Here is an 11,316-nt window from a genome sequence, read left to right as displayed (position 1 = left end):
GTTTATTAAAGACTGATGCCGTGTTTAGCCCAGCTCTGGGCTTCCCTCCGCTCACACTCCTGTCCCGTGTCCCTGCTCTGTGTTGCAGCTGCTGTCTCCTGGTATGATGAGTTCCAGAGGCTCTACGACACCATCCCTTGCGTAGAGGTGCAGGCCCTGAAGGAGCACAGTGACCAGGTTTTGCACCTCAGCTTCTCGCACTCTGGCTGCCTGTTTGCATCCTGCTCCAAAGACTGCACAGTCAAGGTAAAGTGGCAGGTGCCCTGCCCAGCCCTTCCAGATGTGGTTTCAGTGGGACTTAGCCCTGAGAGCAGCCTTTGGGAAGGTTGTGGAGAAGAGAGGTTTGACCAGATGTCCCTGGACTCAGGCTGGCTCCTGCAGATGCTGAGCTGTTCTCAAAGCCACAGAACTAATGACTCTTGCAAATGTAGCCTTGAGGGCTGTGGATTCCAGCTCCAGCCCATTTGTGTGGAGGTAGCCAAAGTGCCTGCCTGGTGCTTTCTAGGTGCAAATCAGTGCCCTGTTGTGACCTGGGTCTGATAAGGAATGGGGAGATAATGATTCACTGCAATAGATGTCTTGCATAAGTGGTTGTCCTGGGAGAAATCTCTCTGAACACGTTGGAAACCCAGCTGCGACAGCAACATTTACTACCTGAACACCCTCTCTGACCAATGGAGCAACAGTTCTCCATTTAGCCCCTCCAAATTTTCTGTCAGGGAAATGGGGAGTTCTAACAGGAATATGGGGACTGGGAGGCAGTTAAATGGGGTTTGTGATGTTGTTTGTTTTTCATGTCCTGGTGAGTGCTGGCAGAACAGATAAAGTGGAACCACTCTCAGGCTTCTCAGCAGTTTCCTGCCTGTTTGTCCATTTCTCTGTAGGTCTGGAGCAATGAGCTGGACATCTCCCTGCAGCACAGCTCCAACATGAGACCATACAACTGGAGCTACACCCAGTTCTCCCAGTTCAACTCTGATGACTCCCTTCTGCTGGTATCTGGTGTCTTTGTGGGGCCTCACAACTCCTCCTCAGGGGAGATCGCTGTGATCAGCATGGGTAAGTGCTGCCTTCACAAGGGCTCCCAGGAGGGGTGAGTGCTGGGTGCTGGGCTTCCCTTCTTCTTAGGGTGTGCAGTGGCCTTCACCTCAGCTTGTCCTGACACCCAACACCTGAACTAAAGGGTTCCACAGTTTTGGAGGGGAAGCCTTACAGACAGCCTTAACTCTGCTCGGGTCACCACGACAGCACCTCAAGGCAGCATGGCTTGTATTTACCCTCACTTAACTTCTGTCCTACGTGACAGTCTGGCAAGGGTTATCCACCTTACTTGTTGTCTTGAAGCTCCTATTTCTGTCTCATGTGGTGCTAGGCATAGAACCATAGAACCCCAGAACAGTTTGGGTTGGAAGGGACCTTAAAGTTTATCTCGTTCCACCCCCTGCCATGGGCAGGGACACATTCCACTGTCCCAGGTTGCTCCAAGACTTTTCCAACCTGGCTTTGAACACTTCTAGGGATGGGGCAGCCACAGCTTCTCTGGACAACCTGTGCCAGGGCCTCACCACCCTCACAGGGAAGAGTTTTTTCCCAATATCCCATCTGCCCTCTGTCAGTGTGAAGCGATTCCCCCTTGGCCAGTCCCTCCAGACCCTTGTCCAAAGTCCCTCCCCAGCCCTCTCAGAGCTTTTTTAGGCACTGGAAGGGGTTCTAAGGTCTGCCTGGAGTCTTCTCTTCTCCAGGCTGAACACCCCCAGCTCTTTCAGCCTGTCTCCAGAGCAGAGCAGAGGTGCTGGATACAGCCCTCAGACCATCTTTTTGGGACCCTAGTTCCACCCTTAAGTCTCACATGGCTTTCTGAGGGGCTGTCACCTGAGCCTCTTTCACCTCTTCTGCTGCAGCCCTGTGCACGTGGCTAATCCCCACTGAATTATCTCTCACCATCTCTGTGCCACAGTCCCACCGTGCCAGGAATCAGGAGTGCACAGCTGCCTTACTGGGAAAGGCCCTGAGCACTGGGAGTAGGAGTGAAATTCCATGTGTGTTTAACTCATTCTTGTCCCCTGGACCCCGCTCAGGGAAAGGCTGGGAGGTTGGACTGCTCTCTGCTCTGGCTCTGTCAGGCTGCCCTGTTGTTTTGATTTCCCTTGTCAAGGTCTCATCACACATCTCTCTAGAAAAGAGAAATAATGTGTCCCCTTAGCAGTGGCTTGAAGCTGGATGGAGGTTAGCAGTGCTGCCTCAGTGCTTGTCCTGCAGAGACCTGTCCTGTAGACAGGCCCTGTTTCTCCAGGGCCCTTGCTGGGAGTCATCGCCTCACACTCATGTTTCCCCTGTCTTCCAGAGAACTTCACACTACTTTCCAGGGTGAGGAATAAACCCTATGATGTGTTTGGCTGCTGGCTGAATGAAACCAACTTGATCTCAGGCAATCTGCATCGGATTGGTCGCATAACCTCCTGCTCGGTGCTGTGGCTGAACAATGCTTTCCAGGTGAGCTGCCTTCCTTCCAGCTCCACAGGCAGTGCAACTTCCTGCTGGCTCCTGGGGGAGGAAAAGCTGCAGGGAAGGATGGCCCAATCCTCCTGTCATCCCTGTTTGTCTCCTCTGACTTGTCCTCAGGATCCTGAGCTCAAGGCAACCCTTGCATGAGGCTTCTCCACGCTTGATGTCATGGTATCCACTGTAATATTCTGACTCTGCCCTCAGATCCCATTAACTCTTGCCCCATTAATTAGGCTGAGGACTTGACTGCAGTGCCCCAGAGCATGCATTGCCTAACAGCAGGGCTGCTAAGGTCCTTGGTAGTCTGAAGCTTGGCCTGGGATGGCTGTAGCCTGGCATGTGTCCTAACAATGGCCTTTCTCCCACTTGGTTGCTCAGGGTATTTTTCCTGGGAGTTGGAGCAGCCTGAGCTGATCTCAGCCCTGGCTGGTCTTGCTGAGGTTTCTCAGGCCAGGTACTGTCTCTGATGCCATGGTGAGACCTGGAGAGCCATGTGTGCTGGCCTTAGACTGCTTGTTTATTCCCTGGCACTTGGCAGTCGTGTTCCTCTTCCATGTTTGCCCTCTATCTCAGTGTCACAGCTGCATGTCCCCATTTTTTGTGTTTTTAACGTGGTGCTGACCCCATGTGAAATCTTCTGGTAGCAGAGACTCTTCCCACAGCCACATCTCCATGCTGCACTGACCATACAGCATTAGCCCTTCCATCCCTGAGAGGCCAAGAAGGTCCTTGCCCATGATGGGGGTGTGGGAGTGCAGATGCAGGCTGGGAGCAGTGAGGCAGGGAGGGACCTGCTGCGTCCTGCTGCAGGCTACAGGCATACTCCAGGAGCACGGGGGTCCTGTGCCACTGCTGCTGTGAGCCAGAGGGATCCTACTTCATGCCTTTTGCAGAGGCCTTGTCCTGAAATCCTTGTAGATTATAGAATGTAGAGTATCCTGAGTTGTTAGGGACCCACAAGGATTGAGTCCAACTCCTGGCCCTGCACTGTAAAGCACCGGTTAGCACCAGCTGATGACCTCAGGCTGGGATTGGCAGCAGGGCTGCCCAGCCTCTGTGCTTCCCAGCTCCACTGTTGCCTGCCTGCGGGAATGTTTTGCCTCAATATGTCTCCATCTGGGAGAGGGAGGAGCTCAGCAGAGCTGGCAAGCTTCGAACCAGTTCTTGTGCCAGTGCTCCACATGCAGTGTGAAAGGGTCGGTGGTGACTGGTGTCCCTGCTCTGGCTCAGGTCTTGGTTTGAACTGTGGGAGTGATGTGGGGTGGTTCCTGCTCACTTCTCCCCTCTGCCTGTAGGGCATCGAGTCTGAGAACGTGAATGTAGTGAAGAGACTGTTCAAAATCCAGAACCTGAACGCCAGCACCATCCGGACCGTGATGGTGGCTGACTGCAGCCGATATGATTCCCCGGACCTGCTCCTGGACTATGAGGAGCAGCTCGCTGCTTCCTCCACCTGCCCAGTCTTTGATCTTGGCAGTGACAGTGAGGAAGAAGAGGCCAAGCCCAAGCAGCCTCCAGAGCCAGCCGTACAGGAATTGCCGGATGCCGGGGGTGTGCCGGCAGAGGACGGGCTGCAGCAGTTCTTTGGTGATATCATGGGGGGCCACATGAGGCCTGCCATGACTGACACAGAGCTGGAGACAAAGGTGGCCGAGCTGTTTGTGCGTAACAGAACTAAACCACCTGAGCCAAACCTGCTCCCCACGGACAGCAGTAGCAAGACTAAGTACTTAATCTTCACCACAGGATGCCTCACCTACTCTCCACACCAAATAGGTAAGGCTGGGGCTGAGCCTGGGGCAGTTGGCCAGCCTGGGGGCATGGGCTGCAGCTGGGCTCTGGATTTGGGTCCGGAAAAGACCTAGTCTCTCTGCTGCCTGTTTGTGAGGCATGAGCTGCAGTTTGCTCAAGGTTCTGAAGGGGGTTCCACCTCACAAGCACTTGCCTGAGGGTTGTTTTGTTGCTGTCAGGATGACACGTGGCCAAAGTCATGTTGAGGGCTGAGCAGAAGATCAAGAAGGAGCTTGTGGTTTAAGGACACCAGCCACTAGCTGGTGCAGGGGGAGACTGGTGCTTGCCCTGGGAGAGGTGTGTGGAGGGACCTTGGTCCTGTTCTCATGTGGGGGTGGAGAGGGCATCAAGGGAAGACTGGTCTGAGCAGCGTGGAGTTCATGTGCATGTTGCTTGTGCAGTGCCCCCAGCTCTGGGTGTCAGTGCCCTGCCTGCCCCTGCCCCTTGCCTGCCTCCCCTCTGCCCGGTGTGGAACCACCCTCACATGGGCTTTCAGCCTCAGTGAGGCACTGGGGCACCCCTGCCCTGGGACCAGGGGGGTTTCACAGGGGGTTATTCACTGCCCCAACCAGTGTTTCTGTGATGAGTGATGCCAGGCAGCTTGCAGCCTCCTTGCTCAGTGGGGTACAACGGACTGTGGGTGCAGCATGTGTCAGGCAGTGCCATTGCTGGGGACCTTGTCCTGGGTTAAGACGTCCCTTTCTCATCTGGGGTGCTCCTGTTGAGGCGTCAGGACTAGCAGAGCCTGAATTTACAGAAAATCAGCACAGTGGGGAGCAGGAGCAGGTAGTCTGACTGCTTTCCAAAGAGACCCTAAAGCTGGCAGAGAGGTAAAAAGGACCAGAAATGTAGGGAAGGAGAGAGCTGCTCCCAGGCAAGACTCCTGCGAAACCACAGTTTTAGTTCCTTTCACTGCTTGCACAGTTCCAGTCTTGCTTCCCTGCTGCAGAGTCTCTTGACCTTCCTGTGACTTGGTCCCACACCAGCACCACCCAGTAAGGTGGGGGAAGGCAGTTTACAGAGCTGTAGACAACTTGGAGAAGAGTCACTTGGTCTTTGCCTACTTCGGTTGGGAACATGGCTTGGACCGAGTGAGCTCTGCTCCATGCTTCTGCTCGCTGGGCTGAGCTAGGGCTGCACCCAGATCCCCTGGGCTGAGCTGAGGCTGCCACACACTGAGGCAGAGCCTTTGGGCTCCCGAATTCCTGTGCAGGCTCCCGAATTCCCACTCAGCCTCCCAGGGCCAAAGGGATTTGTTTGATACCTTTGAACTCTGTGACTCCCTGGCTGGTGGCCAGCGCCTGCAGCACAGGCTGCTGCTCACAGGGCTGGATGCTGGCTCGGCTCCTGGCCCGCCATGAGTCACTGCAGTGTCATTTGGCCCTTGGTTTGTGTGCCCTGGTGCGCCTGCTCTGTGCCCCAGGACCTGAAGGAGCTCGCTCTGTGCTCACCTCCCATGCTGCTGCTGGCACACAGCCCTGTTCCAGCCCGAGGTCCTTGAGCTCCCATTCCTTGTGCTGGTGGCAAGCTGAGCAGCTTGTCCTGCTAACTCATGTGTGTCTGAGTTTGGAACTGGGAGTGTGGTGCTGTGGAAGGGAGGATGAAGATGCTGGTGAGCAGTGCCAGTGGGGTGGAAGAACACTGGTACTGTCCTGAAGGCCCTGGGCTGCCCGGGCTCAGAGACATAGATGCTGGGAATGGCCTTTGACTTGAGGTACAGTGGTGTGTCACTCCTGTCTTGTTGCGCTGCAGGAGAGGGCTAAAATCAAGGATATTGTCAGCAATTCCCTCAGAGGGCTGATGAGATGGGCCAAGCCATCTTCTAGCTCCTCCTGGACCTGCTGAGGATGAAGGCTGTGTGTGCCCAGGAGCTGCTGAGGCTCACAAGGGTCCTCCAGGAAGCTGTTGGAGATGGTTTGTGTTTGGGACTTCTGGCAAACAGAGCTGGAAAGGGACTGGGCTTGACCCATCTCATGTGTCTCCTTTAGTCAGGAAGTTCAGAAGCTACAAAGCACTTGAGCACAGTTTCGGTTTAAGCGTCTGTTCTTGGAGCTTTCTGGGACTGACTTGCACTTGGCAGCATTAGGAGAAAACTCTGCCCCAGTCAGTGCATATGCTGGGCTTCTCCAGGCCAGATACTGCAGGAATGGGCCTGACCCAGGGATTCATTTAGGAGAAAAACCTTTCTGCAACAAGTGTGTCTCCTGGGCCAGCGCAGCTTCCTTGTGCTTTGGAGCTGGGCTGGGGCGAGGTGTGGCTGTACCCACAGGTGCCGGGCATCTCCCTGTCTGGGGTTGGATGTGCCAGTGTGTCACTCACAGGTGGAGTCCTGACCCAAAGCCCACTTGGAGAGCTGAAGGAGCCTGACCAGGACAGCAGCCCTGTCCCAGTCCTCAACCAGCGAGCTGGTTCTCCCTTCTTAGCAGCACCAAGGGAAGTCCCTTCCTGAAGCCTGGGGACTCCCCCAGCCCTGCTGCCTGCTGGCAGTGGCCTGTGGAACCACCTCCCTCTTCTCTCTGTCCCACAGGGATTAAAAGGATCCTGCCCCATCAGATGACAACCGCTGGGCCGGTGCTGGGGGAGGAGAGGCGCTCGGATGAGTTCTTTGACTCCCTGGATCACGTCATTGACATCCATGGGCACATCATCGGCATGGGCCTGTCCCCTGACCACCGGTAAGCGTGGGGGGCTTCAGCCACTGCCAGGGTGGGCAAGAGGTGCTCCTGTGCTCTGTGGGGTGACCAGGAGAAGAAATGACTGTGGTGGATGGAACAGGTGCCTGCTGATCCTGGCGCTGAAGGTGTGTTGTTACCACTGAGCATCACTGCTGGTTGCAGCAGGAATGTGTTCCTGAGCCAGCTCAGGACAGGGTCAGGCCTTGTGAGAGGGGAGGACCTGCCCACACAAATATGTCTTATTCCTGAGGCAGATCGTCTGTAGAATCCTAGGATAGTTTGGGTTGGAAGGGAGCTTAAAAACCATCTAGACCCCACCCCTTTGGCATGGGCAGGGACACCTTCCACTACCCAGGTTGCTCCAAGCCTTATCTAACCTACCCTTGGACACTTCCAGGAATGGGGCAGCCACAGCTTCTCTGAGCAACCTGTGCCAGGGCCTCACCACAGTCTCTGGGAAGAGTTTCTTCCCAATATCCCATCTAGCCCTGCCCTCTGGCAGTTTGAAGCCCATTCCCCCTTGTCCTGTCATTTGAGGCCCTTGTCCAAAGTCTCTCTCCAGCTCTCCTGAAGCCCCTTTAGGCACTGGAAGGAGCTCTGAGGTCTCCCTGGAGCCTTCTCTTCTCCAGGCTGAACACCCCCAGCTCTCCCAGCCTGTCTCCAGAGCAGAGGGGCTCCAGCCCTCAGAGAATCTCCGTGGCCTCCTCTGAACTTGCTCCATCAGCTCCATGCCCTTCCTTTGTTGGGGGCCCCAGAGCTGGAGGCAGCTCTGCAGGTGGGGTCTCACCTGAGCGGAGCAGAGGGGCAGAATCCCCCCCCCGTACTTGCCCACAAGATACCCCCATCCATCCTTAAAGATAGGTTTAATGGGATTAGAGAGGCATGACCTGACCCCTAGAGCCACCTCCCAGGTGTGGTTGTCCTTTCCAAACATGGCTAGGAGCGTTTCAGCGCCTGTTCCCCTGTTTCAGCCTGGACTGCAGGCTCAGTGCCTGCCGTGCCAGGGGCTCTGTGAGCTCTGTGGCACGGTGCAGGTGACCCCTCCCTGCCCTCCCCAAGGTACCTGTACGTGAACAGCCGGGCCTGGCCGCGGGACTGCGTCATCTCCGACCCGATGCAGCCTCCCCCCATCGCCGAGGAGATCGACCTGCACGTGTTCGACCTGAAGACGATGAAGGAGGTGAAGCGAGCCCTGCGTGCGCACCGGGCCTACACACCCAACGAGGAGTGCTTCTTCATCTTCCTGGACGTCAGCAGGGACTTTGTGGCGAGGTGTGTGGCAAGTGGGTAGGCAGGATCCTGACCCTGCATCCGCAAGGGCCTGAGGCCATTGTTGCAGGACAGCTGGAGTGAGCAGGACACTCCTGTGTGTTGGGAGCAGGGCAGGGAATGGAGTTGGATAGAGCAGAGGGACTGAATTGGAGGATGCTGATTAAGGCTGTCTGCCCTGCTCCTGCTGTAAATCTCTGGGGAAAGGGTAAATCTGGGGTTGTGGTGTGTTTGGTGGTGGGTGGCAAATGCCTTTCTCAGGGCCTGCAGGTGTTGTGGGGGCCCTGGATTCCGGAGGGAGCTGCCTGCGCAGGGTGAAGCTCTGGAGGCGGGGGCTGGAGCACCCTCTGCCCCCATCCCCACGGCAGGATGGGAGTGGCAGTGGCAGAGTGTTGGGGCTGCCGGGCTGATGCCCTGACCAGTGTGACGCCCTGACTGGTGTCTCTCTGCCACAGCGGGGCAGAGGATCGACACGGCTACATCTGGGACCGGCACTACAACATCTGCCTGGCCAAGCTGCAGCATGACAACGTGGTGAACTCGGTGGCGTTCAGCCCGGTGGAGCAGGAGCTGCTGCTGACAGCCAGCGATGACACCACCATCAAGGTGTGGCGGTCCCCACGGGCTGTGCGCATCCGGCAGGCCAGGAGGCCCCGGCCCCGGAAACTGCTCTTCTCCTGGCTCATGAACCAGAAAAGCTGAACCCAGGTACACCTGCTCCTGCAGCTTCCTCACTGCAGCACCTCCTCCGGAGCTCTCAGAGCCCTGAGCCCTGTACAGAGATGAGCTCTGGGCACACAAATCCCATGGCTGAGCCAGGAGGAGCCCCAGCAGCGGGAATTGCCTCCTCCTTGGAGCATCTGCTTCAAAGACAGAACATAAGAGCCGAGGGGCCTATTCTGGGCCCATCGGGCAGCAGCTGAGCTGGTCACTGCAAGGTGGGCTCCCCACAGCTTCTCACCAGCACTGCTGCTTGGGCACAGTTCTCTGGGTGAGCTCTGGGCTTGAAGGACACTGAGGCATGTCCAGTGTGGGTCTGTGTGAGGTTGGGATGTGGCTGGCCCTGCCGGGAGCCGCCGGCTGCAGAGTGCTTGGCAGGAGCCGTGGTGCAGCTGCACTGCCTGACTTTAACATAGGTGTTTTATTGTGTGTTTGTCCAAAACCTCCATGGGCAACTCATCTGACTGCTGAGGAATGCTGAGGGCCTCCTCCCCATGGTGCCTCTTCCTAGGAGGTGGCAGGAACTGGGGGGCAGTGAGAGGACGGAGGGGAGGCAGGGCTGGGGGCCTGGCTGGCCTCCACTGCCTGTTGATGCCTCGTTGGGAACTGCGTGTTTATATTGCCAGTTTCGAAACTCGGGAGCGGGGAGGGCTGGTGGTAACATGGTGCTGGCTTTGCCTCTGTCTTCCTCTGCTGAGTAGCACTTCAGTAAGCTATGGATCAATGAACGTATTTATTGTGAGGGATCTGCTGTCCCATTCTGGGGCACCCGTGAGGATGGCTGGTGGGGCTTGTTGTCGCCTCCCTCCCATGCTACCTAAGTTATGGCACTTTAGCTTCTCTTGGTAAGTTCTCTGTGAATAGGTGTAGGCACCCACAGGTGCTGCAGGTATTCATTCACCTGCAGGTGATGGGGACGGAGTCCTCCTGCCTGCAGTGACAGCTGAATAAGCTCCCTGTCCCTGGGGCTGACCCGCTGTGGGTGAGGGCTCAGCTCCCCCAGGATCCTGAGGTTGGTGGGGCTGGTGACTTTGAGTGATTATGGACTCAGTGGTGTTCACTGTCTGTCCCTGAAGCTTCTCTCCCCATAGCAGGTACCCAAATGTCAGAGTCTGAAATGAAGCTCCTAATCTTGACCTGGCCTAGCCAGGGCTCCCAGGAGCTGCTGTCACTCCTGAGAGTGGGGCTGGGAAGAAGCTGCAGCCCAGGCAAGGAGAGGTGTTTCAGGGTCCCCCTTGGGAGCCCCCAGCACAGCCTGGGGTTACAGATAGACCTGACAGAGGTGGCAGCTCCTGTCATGATGGCACTGATGGCTTTAGCAGTCCCTGCAGCAGGAGGGTCGGCAGCCACATTCTGCTGTGCCCCAGCTTCTTCCAAAACCCCCGTAACTCAGGTTTTCTGTCATGAATCAAGGGGTTCCTTCCTCTGTGTGTGTGTGTGCACGCACAGGCTCCACATCCCGCTCTGTGCAGTCACACAGTGAAGGAACAGCCTTTCCCTTCTCCTCTCCCAACTGTGAACTCTCCACCCATGGCTTGGTGCAGCAGCGAGTGAGGCACCAAGGGGTTGTTTGTACTGAGTTTTGCTCTTCACTCTGGCATTGAATAAATACTCTGCTAAAGCATCTCTGCAATGTGAGCTTGTTTTTTGGAGTGCTGCTCCGCTGAGGCAGAACTGAGGCCAGGACTGGCGCAGGGCTGGGCTGGGGCACTGCAGGAACTGCTGTCCAGCTTGTGGTTACCTGCCCTGGGTGGGTGAGGGAGTGCCGGCAGAGAGCTGTGAGAGGCAGGGAATTGCCCAAATCTCCTCTGCCCTCAGGGAGGAGGATGGAACAGCCCAGGGGAAGGGCAGCAGCAGTCCCTGGCAGCCTTGGGAATGCTCTTCTCTGTCAGGGCTGAGCATTGCAGGCTCCAGAACAGGCAAGGGGATGGATTCCTCCTGGATTTACATTTTTTTCCAAGCACTAACAGGCATGGAGCAGGTAAGCAGAGAGCCCTATTATTGCTGGTTGGCATTCCTGTGCCACAGCAGCATCCTGAGCTGCAATGCCACTGACCCTCACAGCCCTTTGCTTATTCCTGGTGCAGCAGTAGCCACTATGAAAGGGAGCTGGGGGTTCCCAGGAGGGGACAGACCCCCATGGGTGTCTCTTCTGTTTGTCTCTTCTACACACAGTGAGTAGAGGCCACCAGGCTGCTGCTCCCCACACAGGTTTAGTCCCGGGGCAGGTGCTGCAGCTCGGGATGGGCAGGAACAGGCATCCTGCAGACACCGGACTCCCAACAGCAGGGAGGGAAAAGCAGCCTGTGTCAGAGGAGCTCAGAGTTGTTATAACCCAGGAGTGCTGGATTTGCCT

At 56.5% G+C, this 11,316-nt stretch overlaps 1 protein-coding gene across 1 annotated transcript; it reads left to right on the top strand.

Annotated features, from left to right (window-relative positions):
- On the top strand, window positions 1-10,584 carry FBXW5 (F-box and WD repeat domain containing 5). The gene is made up of 7 exons (XM_018074396.1): window positions 1-246; window positions 885-1,059; window positions 2,345-2,493; window positions 3,801-4,281; window positions 6,824-6,971; window positions 8,031-8,243; window positions 8,696-10,584. Exons 1-7 carry the CDS (start codon window positions 16-18, stop codon window positions 8,940-8,942), a joined length of 1,644 nt encoding a protein of 547 aa, XP_017929885.1. The 5' UTR covers window positions 1-15; the 3' UTR covers window positions 8,943-10,584.
- Window positions 10,585-11,316: the final 732 nt, after the last annotated feature.

This window comes from Manacus vitellinus, unplaced genomic scaffold, assembly GCF_001715985.3.
Source record: "Manacus vitellinus isolate BGI_N305 unplaced genomic scaffold, ASM171598v3 scaffold_27_pilon, whole genome shotgun sequence".
Classification (NCBI taxonomy): Eukaryota; Metazoa; Chordata; class Aves; order Passeriformes; family Pipridae; genus Manacus; species Manacus vitellinus.
The sequence above is the reverse complement of the archived record's forward strand: the minus strand, read 5'-3'. Positions and strand labels throughout refer to the sequence as shown.

Coding starts and splice junctions, on each gene's coding strand:
- FBXW5 (XM_018074396.1), top strand. CDS start 16: ATGCCGTGTTTAGCCCAGCTCTGGGCTTCCCTCCGCTCACACTCCTGT. Junction 2,494..3,800: donor GGCTGAACAATGCTTTCCAG/GTGAGCTGCCTT, acceptor CTCTGCCTGTAG/GGCATCGAGTCTGAGAACGT. Junction 4,282..6,823: donor CTACTCTCCACACCAAATAG/GTAAGGCTGGGG, acceptor TCTGTCCCACAG/GGATTAAAAGGATCCTGCCC.